This window comes from Bombina bombina, chromosome 1 (genome assembly GCF_027579735.1).
Source record: "Bombina bombina isolate aBomBom1 chromosome 1, aBomBom1.pri, whole genome shotgun sequence".
Lineage (NCBI taxonomy): Eukaryota > Metazoa > Chordata > Amphibia > Anura > Bombinatoridae > Bombina > Bombina bombina.
The window spans coordinates 1,386,568,134-1,386,583,202 of record NC_069499.1 but is presented as its reverse complement, the minus strand read 5'-3'; the positions used below and the strand labels follow the sequence as shown (position 1 = coordinate 1,386,583,202).

General features: G+C 37.3%; 1 protein-coding gene across 2 annotated transcripts in view; it reads right to left on the bottom strand.

Annotated features, from left to right (window-relative positions):
* The window catches only part of NUDT17 (nudix hydrolase 17), a 121,666-nt gene that overhangs the window by 33,910 nt on the left and 72,687 nt on the right, over nucleotides 1–15,069 (bottom strand). For both annotated transcript variants that reach the window (XM_053704514.1, XM_053704520.1), the window contains one exon: nucleotides 3,176–3,201. In XM_053704514.1, the coding sequence (XP_053560489.1) occupies nucleotides 3,176–3,201 (26 nt within the window). The remainder of the gene's footprint in view (nucleotides 1–3,175; nucleotides 3,202–15,069) is intronic.

Here is a 15,069-nt window from a genome sequence, read left to right as displayed (position 1 = left end):
GTCTGCCCCCTATGTGATCCAGAGACGGATCAGGGCCCCCCCCTTCATGTCGATTTTGTCTCTGCGGGCTTCTTGCTCTGCTTGGCTTTTTTCCAAGATTGAGCAGGTTTCCAAGATCCCTTGGACTGCTCGGTTTTCGTGGCAGGCTTTTGGCATTGGGATTTGTCCGAACAAATGGGATGAAAAGTAGACCCCTTAGGCTTATTCTTCTTATCCTGTGGTAGGAAAGCATCCTTGCTTCCCGTGACCATGTATATAATAGAGTCCAGGCCTGGACCAAAAAGAACTTTCCCCTGAAATGGGAGGGATAGTAATTTAGACTTGGAAGTCATGTCAGCAGACAACGACTTTAACCAAAAAGCCCTACGGGCTAGAACAGAGAACCCTGATGTCTTGGCATTCAGGTGAATAATCAGCATATTTGCATACCAGATAAACGAATTAGCCAATCTTAAGGCTTAAATTCTTTCCTGTATCTCCACGAGGGGAGTCTCCATCTTGACCATAGCTGACAGAGCGTCACACCAGTAGGTAGCAGCTCCAGCCACCACAGCGACCGCCACTGCCAGTTGAAATACAAACCCAGTGAGTTGGAACATTTTCCTCAACATGGATTCTAATTTTTTATCCATGGGCTCTTTGAACGACGAACTATCCTCGAGCGGGATAGTTGTACGCTTAGTGAGCATGGATATCGCTCCATCAACCTTAGGGACGGCCCCCCCACAGCTCAAGCTGAGAGTCCGGAACGGGGAACAATTTTTTAAAAGAAGTAGAGGGGGAAAAGGATGAGCCATTTTAACGGGAACTGGGAAGGTCTGAGGCACCACCCTGTCCTTGTAAACCCTATCTAGCTTAGGGATCAAAAATTCCTCTGGATTTCTGGTTCCGGATCCTCTAACATAGCAAGCACCTCTTTCAGCAAAAAGCGCAAATGCTCCATTTTAAACTTAAAGTCTGGCTCCTCCGCAGCCGGAGGTCTAGATGTCACCGATTCTGACCCAGAAAGAACGTCTTCCGAAGAGTCGAAGTCGTCTTCATCAGCGGATAATCTGTCAGAGACATCTAACGAAGTAGATGACCCCTGAAACGGATAGCTATGTTTCATCTTTCACTTGCGCTTAGCAGGGAGTGGTAAGGCATTGAAGGTCGCAGAGACCGCCATTTGCAACTGATCAGCAAAATCTGGCGGCCAAAGGGCCCCTCCTGCGGGAGGATTAGTAGTGCCCTGGGGAGCTGCATGTGTAATCGGAAATGAATGCAGGGAACGCACCTCGCGGGACGGAGAACCCTCAGAGGTGAACGGCTCAGTTGTACTAAATATCTTATTCTTTTTGATATTGCAATTTTATCAAAGCGTGTGGAACATAGTTCAGCTGGTGGAACTACCGGAACCTCCTCACAATACAAACACAGGTATTAGGTTTTGTTAAAGAGGGAGTACCCTCTAACATATCAGAGTCCTCCATAGCTTTCGCCTTTATTTCGGACTAGATAGAATTAAATGGTACCTTTATACCCCAATGGCCGGGGCACTCACCACCTCCTATGACCCGGACCACAGAGAAGACAGTTTCGTCTCCTGCAACCGCCGATCAAGAAAGAGGAAGTTGAAGAGGCCACATCCGGTCACATGGAGTGCCATGCAGGACCGCCCCTGCATTATAGAGAAAAACACGTCAAAAAAAGGCTGCGCCGATATCTCTCAAGGAAACCTGACTGTTCACACATTGCTAGAGCCTCATCTCACACATGTTGCAGCATCAAACACAATAAAGAATATTAGGCATAAATACCCCCCCTGTTCAATAACCCCCATTCCGGGGATATTAACCCTTGATTCTATACAGATAAAAGGAGACACACTGTGACCCTGTCTTCTTGCGTTATCATATGTGTATAAATGAAACGATCTTACCAGAATCTATGCCGTGGAACAGGAACACGGCCTTTCAAAGGTGACAGGGTAGTAGCATCGCTCCTGACATGAACTTGAGTGCAAAAAGCAGGCAGCGAAACTCGTCAACGCTGATTGCTTAAGGAGCTGGTATCTGAGTCGGGATGGTTTCGCAGAAAGACTCTCCCTGCATCTCCAGACTCTAACTTTCGTCAATGCTCTCACTGAGAGGCTGACAGGACTACTTAAAACTCCAGTCCCATTCCGAATAGTACTACCCTCCATAAGAGACTACTCCGAATCTTTAGACACTTCTTTGCCAACCTCCTGTGACGAAAGGCAAAGAATGACAGGGGGATGAGGGGAGTGGGGGAGGTATTTAAGCCTTTGTGTGTCTTTGCCTCCTCCTGGTGGCCAGGTTCTTAATTCCCACAAGTAATGAATGAAGCCTTGGACTCTCCTCCCATTAAGATGGAAAAGTATGTAAATTTAGTTTAACAATGTTTAGACTTGAATGATATGTTGTTTTGAAGCAACACAACAGAAATGTCTTGTAATTACAATGTGTTTACTTTTTATTTAAAAACAGGGTTTTTTTTTCCAGGCAAAAAAGTAAACTTATCCCCACAAAGGTGTTAAACACATAAATAAAATCCCACTCAGTCCTGAGCAGAAAATAGCTGGTGAGCTAATCGATAGAGGCAGTCACCCATCTCCACAAATCACCGGCTGTGTTCAGCTCAGAAGCATTAAATGTGACACTAAAGTCATAACTAGACATTCATGATTTAGACAGAGAATACAATTTTAAACAACTTTCCAATTTACTTCTATTATTTAATGTGCTTCCTTCTCTTGTTATCCTTTACTGAAAGGTTTATCTAGGTAAGCTCAGGAGCAGCAAAGAACAAAAAAGTACAAAATGATTTGCGAATTAATTATAGCATCTCACATTTGTACTACCATTTCCAATATAAACAAACTGCTTGGTAACACACACACATCTATATATACATGCATAAATATAAATATTGTACATTGCACCATGGAACCTCAGAGACCAGGAATGAGCCTGGTGTAGAGATTGTGTGTTGCAGATGTGAAGAGGTAGAAATGAAGATTAGATGGAGATTGGGCGGTCAGATAAAAATTGAATGTGTGGGTACTGTGTTCCTCTTGGCCTTAGGGGGGTGACTAAACATGGGTGTCTAGGAAACTATAGCAACAATAATATTGTCACAAAATCTTGTTATGGACAAAGACTGGTAATTTCACTACCTCTTCTCCATCTTCGATGTGTCCACCTGGAAAATAAACCAGACATAATCTTTACTAAAACACAGATAATCTCAGTCAAAATACAGATGATGAGTTACACTGTTCATAAGTGCAGTCTGCATTAACCCCTTGACCAATGTGATGTGTATATATATGTCATGCGGTACGAAGCTACAGCTGAGAGTTGGAGTTCCTGAGCTCCAGGCATCTGTCTGCATATTCAACTGGAGCGCGATCGGTGCTCCAGTTCCATATGAAGGCAGATGCCAGATTGTTACAGATGGTGACACCATGTGTTAACTGTTACGCAAGACTAAAAAGTGGCACAAAATACGTCAAAAATACATTTAAAAGTACAGTTACACTGTAATCGTTTAAAAAATGTATTAAAAAGTTATAAGGACTCAAAGATATCAGGTCTCAGGTGTTAACATAGAGATACATACATACACATGTCTAAATATGTATGTGTATATATATGTATATGTGTGTGTGTGTATAGATTTATTTATTGTTTTACTGTATATGTACTGTACATATTTAACATTCCAGTGTTACAGAATAAGGAACTTTTTATTCTTAAAAGCATATTTGTATATACATATATATCTATTCCTATAGATATATATAGGTATAGATATGTATTTTACATGAACAGTATCAGATATATTTTTTAACACGGTCATGTTAGTGCACATGAAAAGTTTTGTTATTGAAATATTACATATAAAATATTTTTAAAAATTATTAAACATACTGTAAAATATATAGATATATTCTATACACTATTTAGAATATTTTACAGTATGATTAATAATGTTTAATTTATTCATTTTTAAAATATTTTATATGTAATATTTGAACAATGCGTCTTAAAGGGACAGTCTAGACCAAAATAAACTTTCATGATTCAGATAGAGCATGTAATTTTAAACAATTTTCCAATTTACTTTTATAACCAATTTTGCTTTGTTCTCTTGGTATTCTTAGTTGAAAGCTTAACCTAGGAGATTCATATGCTAATTTCTTAGACCTTGAAGGCCACCTCTTTTCAGAATGCATTTTAACAGTTTTTCACCACTAGAGGGTGTTAGTTCACGTATTTCATATAGATAACACTGTGCTCGTGCACGTGAAGTTATCTGGGAGCAGGCACTGATTGGCTAAACTGCAAGTCTGCCAAAAGAACTGAAATAAAGGGGCAGTTTGCAGAGGCTTAGATAAGATAATCACAGAGGTTAAAAGTATATTATTATAACTGAGTTGGTTATGCAAAACTGGGGAATGGGTAATAAAGGGATAATCTATCTTTTAAAACAATAAAAATTCTGGTGTAGACTGTCCCTTTAAGAATACTAAGTTTCAATGTGCAATAACCCAACCGCATTAAATTCTAAATCACGAAACCGGATACACAAAACGCATATTTAAAGGGACACTGAACCCAGATTTTTCTTTTGTGATTCAGATAGAGCATGACATTTTAAGCAACTTTCTAATTTACTCCTATTATCAAATTTTCTTCATTCTCTTGGTATCTTTATTTGAAATGCAAGAATGTAAGTTTAGATGCCGGCCCATTTTTGGTGAACAACCTGGGTTGTTCTTGCTGATTGCTGGATAAATTCATCCACCAATAAAAAAGTGCTGTCCAGAGTCTGAACCAAAAAAGCCTAGATGCCTTCTTTTTCAAATAAAGATAGCAAGAAAACGAAGAAAATTTGATAATAGGAGTAAATTAGAAAGTTGCTTAAAATTGCATGCTCTATCTGAACCACAAAAGAAAAAATTTGGGTTCAGTGTCCCTTTAACATTCCTATGTTCTTCACATAGAAAAGAATGTACTTTTTATTATTACCGTAAATATATATTTCTATATATATTTGATACTGTTCATGTAAAATACATATCTATGCCTATATATCTAGAACATATTCTGCTATGTGAAGAACATTGGAATGTTAAATATTAATATTTCATGTTGGGTTTAGCCCTCTTGAAAATACACGGTTGGGTTAGCACGAGAGTATGGGTGTTAGGTTTTTAAAATTTTTCGCTCTCTATTGACTTCGGTGGGAGAAGTTACTTTCAACTTGTAAAACAAGTGCAACCCGACGTACATTAAGTAAAAAGCCTCCATCTAGTGGAGTCAATGCATGAGCAGGAGCGCTACTTTGCGCTCCACTGAAAATCTTGCCCTTAATCGATTAAGAAAATGTGCGCTCTCTCTAACATTACTATCACATGAAACTTTGCATAATCCATGTAATATGAGACTAATAGACAATATGCAGACCACTGGTACAGCTCACTGGATTCCCAAACTCAGCAAGCCACATACTCAACAGGCTTCACGTGTGGAATAAAATATTTATTAAAACATATAAATGACCCTAAACAAAGCGGTGTACCCCTATAAGACAGTGTATATTCACTATTTACTACTTCTGCTTTATCCATGTGGTCTACATTTAGCTGTGCAAGAGAGAAAATAAAGAGCGCTCCAATAAATTATCTCTGAATCCTGCTGTATCAAAAGTGACCCCTCTGAAGCAACTTAAAGGGACACTGAACCCAATTTTTTTCTTTCGTGATTCAAATAAAGCATGACATTTTAATCAACTTTCTAATTTACTCCTATTATCAAATTTTCATCATTCTCTTGGTATCTTTATTTGAAATGCAAGAATGTAAGTTTAGATGCCGGCCCATTTTTGGTGAACAACCTGGGTTGTCCTTGCTGATTGGTGGATAAATGAATTCACCAATAAAAAAGTGCTGTCCAGAGTACTGAACCCAAAAAAGCTTAGATGCCTTCTTTTTCAAATAAAGATAGCAAGAGAACAAAGAAAATTTGATAATAGGAGTAAATTAGAAAGTTGCTCTATCTGAATCACGAAAGACAAAATTTGGGTTCAGTGTCCCCAGGGTCGGCTCCAGAAAGAATGAAATGGGGGGGCATTTTTTTTTCACGAGGGGGCACGTATTTTAAAAGCATGTATGAGAGTCAAAATAAGAGCAGACCTACTGTGGCAGTCCATGGGTTACATTTATCAGATCTCTGGCTGTGCAGGAGTTAGATTTGTTTATATTTCTGGAAGTGCAGCGGTTACATGTGTCATATCTCAAGGAGTATAGGGGTTACATTTATAAGATGTCTGGCAATGCCGCAGCAGTTACATTTACCAGATTTATGGCAGTGCAGGGGTTACATTTGTCATATCTCAGGAATGTCTCCCACAAATGACACAGCCAGTGGACACTGTATGCATGTGTAGCTCTACCAATGACCCTACTAATGATCAAATAAGCTTTTACGTGACAATAAGTTTGAGTGCCAAGCAGTACATTACTTGTACAGATATTAATGATATTTACTAGCACACACACAGTATATACAGTATGTATAAACACACAAATTATATATATATATATACACATATACACACACACACACACACACATATATATATATATATATATATATATATATATATATATATATATATATATATATATATATATATATATATATACACACACACACACACACACACTGTGACCTGCAGTGGGGAAACCAAGGAATTCCCAATTTGCTTCTTTATCTGTGGCTGCCAGGATATAAAGCACAATAGGGAAGGGATACTACTCTCACACATACATTGGTTATATGGCTGTGTTTTCACAAAATTACTTCAGCCTTTCCTCTCACTGACTGTTAGCTTCTCCCAGCACTTCCTGCAGAGGTCTGATGATGTCATCATCTCACTGCAGCTCAGTAGTAAGTGGGCTAGCAGGAGGAGGGGCATTGCAAGCCCTAGGTTAACTGTGAGAGCACCAGCAGGGAAATGCAACTTTATTTGTTATCTAAAAAAAGAAAAACATAGAGCGCAAGAAAGAAAACAGAGAAAAGATCATTGTGCAGTATATCAGAAAAAAATAACAATTTATTAATAACAAAAAACAGACTCACAAACAAACCCTCAAACAATATGAGGTATGTAGCAGCGTTTTGTATAGATGTTGCTATACGTTCTCACAATATCCTGTTTCTCCCTCCTGGCTGACACCGTCCAGTCTCAGTGTTCTTTACAGGAAGTCAGGGTATAAGATCTTTGTTACAGTCCTTCAAAACAAAGAATTCCCTCATACGGTAGGTCAAACTGTATTGCCGGCAACAGATTCTCCTGACCTAGAGGGATTGCAACGTAACTCAATGTGTGCGTGTGGGCGTGGCCTTACGCATTTCGCGGGACTCCTCCCGCTTCGTCAGAGGCTTATGCCCACTCCTCCTTGTATTCCCCTTTTTATGCTGTGACTTGTATAGATAATGGTGCGGTTCAGCTATCCCATAACCTGTCATGTCGGCTTGTGCACGGGACTGTGATAAATGTCTTTATGCTATAATTGCGGTTAGTAAACTTAGTCCATAATGTTTGAAAATTTGATTCATAAAACAACGTTAACTGTTTATATCTAAACACAATCCAATTAGTATATGAGTACTTTAAAATGCTGCAATAATAAACTAATAAACGGAACATGCATTACCAATTCATATACATGTATATAAAAAATAGATTTGATGGAATAAATAAGTTAATAACTAAGTATATATGAAAACAAAAAAAATATACTGAATTAAAATCTGAAAGAATTATTAATTGTTATTAAAAAATTATACATACACTACTATTTCAATTGCTAAAAACCTAATACATAACCATCATTAAAAAATACATTATTGTTGTTAAAAAATTCCACTATTCAGACAAATGATCATTTCATAGATATAGAGAGGCTTCAAACTAATATTTCCTAATAATTAATTAATATACTATACACTATTCTTCTTTAAATGCTGCTAGATCAATATCCCTATTGAGACCCACTGGTTCCATAGTTCCCAACTTGTGGATCCAGTAGGTCTCACGTTGCCTGAGTTTGAGCAACTTATTCCCCCCCCCTAATCTCATTCTTTACACACTCAATAGCCTTAATACTCAGCCCTGTCCTATCTTTATTGTGTGTTTCACGAAAATGAGCCGACAAACCATGTGTTGTCAGCCCATTTTCTATGTTCCTCAAGTGTTCACTGAACCTTGTCTTCACGGGGCGTTTAGTACGTCCTATGTAAAACCTATTACATGGACATTTCAACATATACACTACATACTTGGTTCTGCAATTCATTAGATCTTTAATTTTAAATGCAGATTCATTTCCTTCTTCTCCAAAGTTTTTGTTGTTTTTGTCTATATGTTCACAACAAGTACAACCTGCTCTACCACATCTATAGAAGCCACAGGATGCTTTGTTTAACCAATTCAACTCTGTTTCTACTTTTAACATACTGGGACTGATGTGATTCCTTAAGTTCATATTTCTCTTAAAAACTACCTGTCCTCTATCGGTTATTGTATCTTTAAGGATGGAATCTTGCATGAGGATAGGCCAAAATTTCCTAACTGCTCCCTCAATTTTCTTAGATACTCTATTATATTTTGTTACAAGCTGTACTTCTCGTTTCAAATTTTTTTCTCCATGTGTCATTTTTTTGTGTTTTATTGAGGAGGGTATTCCTATCCATCTTTTCTGCTTTCTCAAATGCTACTTTTACCATATCTTCAGGGTAGCCTTTCGCCAAAAATCTATTATTAATTGTTTCTGACTCTTGCATAAAATCTTGTCTTTTAGAGCAATTTCGTTTGGCTCTTTGGAACTGCCCAAGAGGAATGTTTCGTATCCACTTCCCATGATGTCCACTCTGGGCATGTAGATACCCATTTGTATCTGTGGGTTTACGATAAAGTTTAGTGTATACTCCCCCATTCTCTTGGGCAATCTCTAGATCCAAAAAAGTGATTAGATCTTTGTTCGCTTCCATGGTGAATTTGAGGTTCATCATATTCCTGTTTACATACACTAGAAAGTTATTTAGGCTCTCACCACTGCCTTGCCAAATAATCAGCACATCATCAATATAGAGATACCATTTTATGATGTTTTCTTTATAGGGGTTCTCTTCATTATAAATATACATGTCCTCCCACCACCCCATATAAAGATTTGCATCATTCGGGGCAAATTTTGTACCCATTGCGGTACCCCTTTTCTAAATATAGTATCTATTATCAAAAATAAAATAGTTTTTTGTTAGGATGAACCTAATAGATTTTTCTAAAAAACATTTTTGTGTTTCATTAATAAAACCACATTTATTCAAAAAATATATAACCGCTGTAATGCCTAAATTGTGAGGGATAGAGGTATATAATGAACTCACATCCATTGTAACCCATAAATAATCATCCTTCCATATAATACCTTCCAATAAATTCAAGATATGTGGGGTATCTCGTACATATGATTGCAGAACTGGAACTAGTGGTTTTAGAATGTGATCCACATATTCGGACAATTTCGTTGTTAATCCACCTATTCCCGATACAATGGGTCTCCCTGGTGGGTTAGTCAACCCTTTGTGTACTTTTGGGAGGTGATAAAAAATAGGTAATACTGGATTAACCACTTCCAAAAATTTGTACTCAGTAATATCCAGTACCCTTCTCTCTCTTCCCTCTATAATCAATTTTTTGTATTCATCCAAAAAGACATTTGTCGGATTCTTACCTAAAACCTCATAAGTGGTGCTATCTCCTAATAGTCTAAGGGCTTCAGCTACATAGTCTTGCCTGCCCTGTACAACTATTCCTCCTCCCTTATCTGCACTACGTATTATTATAGACTTATCTTCTTCAAGAACCTTTAGTGCTCTTTGTTCTCTTATAGAGAGGTTCTTTGGGTTCTTTTTCAATGTTCTGTCTTTCTCACAGATTGCCTTAATCTCTTTTTCTAGGAGTGCCTCAAATACAGGTATAAAATTTCCTTTTGATTTAATAGGATAAAAAGTAGATTTATTTTTCAATGTAGTATGGCTGATAGGTATATCCCTAGCTTCATTTTCTAGCTCTTGTAGTATATTAATCAGTTCCTCACTATCTGGTTGTTCCCAATCTTCATCATATCTATTTGGTGTTTCACTACTATTTATAGATTCATCCAAAATTCCTATTTCGTTCTCAAAATTATATTCTACTTGCCCCGATGTTAAATTAAAATGTCTTATCAAGGTAAGTTTTCTAACTAGTTTTTTGGTGTCAATAAATAATTCAAATTCTTTTGGGATATTATCTGGAACAAACGAGAGACCTCTTTTTAAGAGTGTAATCTAATCATTTGTTAAAATCCTAGAGGAAATGTTATAAATTTCCTGTTCATATTCACTCAATATTGCCTTTCTCTGCCTTTTTTGTTCCTTGGCTCTGTATGCCACTCCTCCTCTACATCCTCGTCTCCGTTTCCTAACCCTCTTTTGGGTCTCCTGTTCCCCCCCTGGGGGGTCCCCCCTAAAGGGTGCCCTAAAAAACGGTCCTGTACTTGTTCTTTTTTGTAGGGAAAATACCCCCCTATATTCACATATGACAAAAATTACAAAAAAGTACAAATTTTTGGAAGTGGTTAATCCAGTATTACCTATTTTTTATCACCTCCCAAAAGTACACAAAGGGTTGACTAACCCACCAGGGAGACCCATTGTATCGGGAATAGGTGGATTAACAATGAAATTGTCCGAATATGTGGATCACATTCTAAAACCACTAGTTCCAGTTCTGCAATCATATGTACGAGATACCCCACATATCTTGAATTTATTGGAAGGTATTATATGGAAGGATGATTATTTATGGGTTACAATGGATGTGAGTTCATTATATACCTCTATCCCTCACGATTTAGGCATTACAGCGGTTATATATTTTTTGAATAAATGTGGTTTTATTAATGAAACACAAAAATGGTTTTTAGAAGAATCTATTAGGTTCATCCTAACAAAAAACTATTTTATTTTTGATAATAGATACTATATTCAGAAAAGGGGTACCGCAATGGGTACAAAATTTGCCCCGAATTATGCAAATCTTTATATGGGGTGGTGGGAGGACATGTATATTTATAATGAAGAGAACCCCTATAAAGAAAACATCATAAAATGGTATCGCTATATTGATGATGTGCTGATTATTTGGCAAGGCAGTGGTGAGAGCCTAAATAACTTTCTAGTGTATGTAAACAGGAATATGATGAACCTCAAATTCACCATGGAAGCGAACAAAGATCTAATCACTTTTTTGGATCTAGAGATTGCCCAAGAGAATGGGGGAGTATACACTAAACTTTATCGTAAACCCACAGATACAAATGGGTATCTACATGCCCAGAGTGGACATCATGGGAAGTGGATACGAAACATTCCTCTTGGGCAGTTCCAAAGAGCCAAACGAAATTGCTCTAAAAGACAAGATTTTATGCAAGAGTCAGAAACAATTAATAATAGATTTTGGCGAAAGGCTACCCTGAAGATATGGTAAAAGTAGCATTTGAGAAAGCAGAAAAGATGGATAGGAATACCCTCCTCAATAAAACACAAAAAATGACACATGGAGAAAAAAATTTGAAACGAGAAGTACAGCTTGTAACAAAATATAATAGAGTATCTAAGAAAATTGAGGGAGCAGTTAGGAAATTTTGGCCTATCCTCATGCAAGATTCCATCCTTAAAGATACAATAACCGATAGAGGACAGGTAGTTTTTAAGAGAAATATGAACTTAAGGAATCGCATCAGTCCCAGTATGTTAAAAGTAGAAACAGAGTTGAATTGGTTAAACAAAGCATCCTGTGGCTTCTATAGATGCGGTAGAGCAGGTTGTACTTGTTGTGAACATATAGACAAAAACAACAAAAACTTTGGAGAAGAAGGAAATGAATCTGCATTTAAAATTAAAGATCTAATGAATTGCAGAACCAAGTATGTAGTGTATATGTTGAAATGTCCATGTAATAGGTTTTACATAGGACGTACTAAACGCCCCGTGAAGACAAGGTTCAGTGAACACTTGAGGAACATAGAAAATGGGCTGACAACACATGGTTTGTCGGCTCATTTTTCTGAAACACACAATAAAGATAGGACAGGGCTGAGTATTAAGGCTATTGAGTGTGTAAAGAATGAGATTGGGGGGGGGGGAATAAGTTGCTCAAACTCAGGCAACGTGAGACCTACTGGATCCACAAGTTGGGAACTATGGAACCAGTGGGTCTCAATAGGGATATTGATCTAGCAGCATTTATAGAAGAATAGTGTATAGTATATTAATTAATTATTAGGAAATATTAGTTTGAAGCCTCTCTACATCTATGAAATGATCATTTGTCTGAATAGTGGAATTTTTTAACAACAATAATGTATTTTTTAATGATGGTTATGTATTAGGTTTTTAGCAATTGAAATAGTAGTGTATGTATAATTTTTTAATAACAATTAATAATTCTTTCAGATTTTAATTCAGTATATTTTTTTTGTTTTCATATATACTTATTTATTAACTTATTTATTCCATCAAATCTATTTTTTTATATACATGTATATGAATTGGTAATGCATGTTCCGTTTATTAGTTTATTATTGCAGCATTTTAAAGTACTCATATACTAATTGGATTGTGTTTAGATATAAACAGTTAACGTTTGTTTTATGAATCAAATTTTCAAACATTATGGACTAAGTTTACTAACCGCAATTATAGCATAAAGACATTTATCACAGTCCCGTGCACAAGCCGACATGACAGGTTATGGGATAGCTGAACCGCACCATTATCTATACAAGTCACAGCATAAAAAGGGGAATACAAGGAGGAGTGGGCATAAGCCTCTGACGAAGCGGGAGGAGTCCCGCGAAACGCGTAAGGCCACGCCCACACGCACACGTTGAGTTACGTTGCAATCCCTCTAGGTCAGGAGAATCTGTTGCCGGCAATACAGTTTGACCTACCGTATGAGGGAATTCTTTGTTTTGAAGGACTGTAACAAAGATCTTATACCCTGACTTCCTGTAAAGAACACTGAGACTGGACGGTGTCAGCCAGGAGGGAGAAACAGGATATTGTGAGAACGTATAGCAACATCTATACAAAACGCTGCTACATACCTCATATTGTTTGAGGGTTTGTTTGTGAGTCTGTTTTTTGTTATTAATAAATTGTTATTTTTTTCTGATATACTGCACAATGATCTTTTCTCTGTTTTCTTTCTTGCGCTCTATGTTTTTCTTTTTTTAGTTTTCACCTTATCGCTAACACACCAGTGATTTAAAAGGAGCTGCACAAGGAAAAAGAGAATCATTTCCTATTTTTTGGACATTGCTACATAAACATTCAAAAAGACACTACCTGCAATAAAGTAGGAAAATTCTCCTTATTACCCATTTATTTATTTTAATTATACCGTATGTTTTAACACCATTGGAATTTATATGCTTTTTATATATATGTTTTTATTACTTTGCTTATTCAGCAGCTTTAGAAGGGTATATAAGTTTGGCGCTTTTCAATGTGTTTGTTTGTTTATATTATTTGTTATCTGGTTGTAAATAGAGGAGAGTAAAGAGATTAGCTGGGCCCTCCAGTGGCGGATCTCCAGGGTCCAGTAGCTGCAAATGGTTGATGCAACATTTGGGACCCTGGACGTTCCGTCACTTTTAAAATGTAAAAAAAAAAAAAAAAAATTTAAATCACTTCTTTTGCCCTGGGGGGCACAGCATTCCATTTGGGGGGGCATTGCCCCCCAATGCCCCCCCTTAGAGCCGACCCTGAGTGTCCCTTTAAATATAAAACATACAATAGAAAAAAGAAGATACAGCGCTACAAAGCACGGATATATACGTTTGTGAAATATATAATAAATATGATGTGACCAAGGATAGTTCATGAATATATATATTTATTTACTAAACAAAATGCATATAAAAAGGGCTAAAGGGACGTCTCCCTTAAAAACACATGAATAAAACCCGGGAATGCACATATAAAATCAGTAAAAACAGAGAATACGTTTCTGCAAAGGGAATAGCAAAACCGTGAATTGTCTTTAGAACGAATATTGCTGTTTTTAAGCAGCTGATTGTGAATAGGTTCCTTTTTGAAAGTGCTTGTGTTTGCTCCGGTTGCAAACCTGAAATTCGTTACCAACGTGTGTTTATTTGATCCCTCTACAGACATTTAATCCGCGTCTTGGGGAATTTGTGCAGAGCCTGATTTTAAGGTTGGTGTGCAACAAAATAGGTGTACACTCTATGAGCGGTTATGTGAATAATCTCACTCCGTGAGCGGGTGGTAAACAGACTTCATTACTGCCGTAACTCAAACGTATCTACGTGATCTAGGCACACATGACTCTAGGTTAAGGGTCAGATTGATGTGAAATGAACAATGTCAGTAAAAGTGGATGCAAAGTGTAAATCTCAGCAGAACGGAGGGAGGTGCATTACGGATTTTGACACTGCAAAAGGAGTAATCCAAGATTCACAAAGGAACAAAGTTGCAAGTATTAAACCGTTAAAAGTTATAAAGAGATTTACACTTTGTGACCGCTTTTACTGAAATTTTTCATTTCACATTAATCTGACCCTTAACCTAGAGTCATGTGTGCCTAGATTACGTGGATACGTTTGAGTTATGGCAGTAACTAAGTCTGTTTACCACCCGCTCACGTAGCGAGATTATTCACATAACCGCTCATAGACCGCACATATAGTACACCTATTCTGTTGCACACCAGCCTTATGATCAGGATCTGCACAAATTCCCCAAGACGCGGATTAAATGTCCGTAGAGTGATCAAATAAGCACACGTTGGTAACGAATTTCAGGTTTGCAACCGGAGCAAACACAAACACTTTCTAAAAGGAACCTATTCACAATCAGCTGCTTAAATACAGCGGTATTCGTTCTAAAGACGATTCACGCTTTTGCTATTCCCTTTGCAGAAACT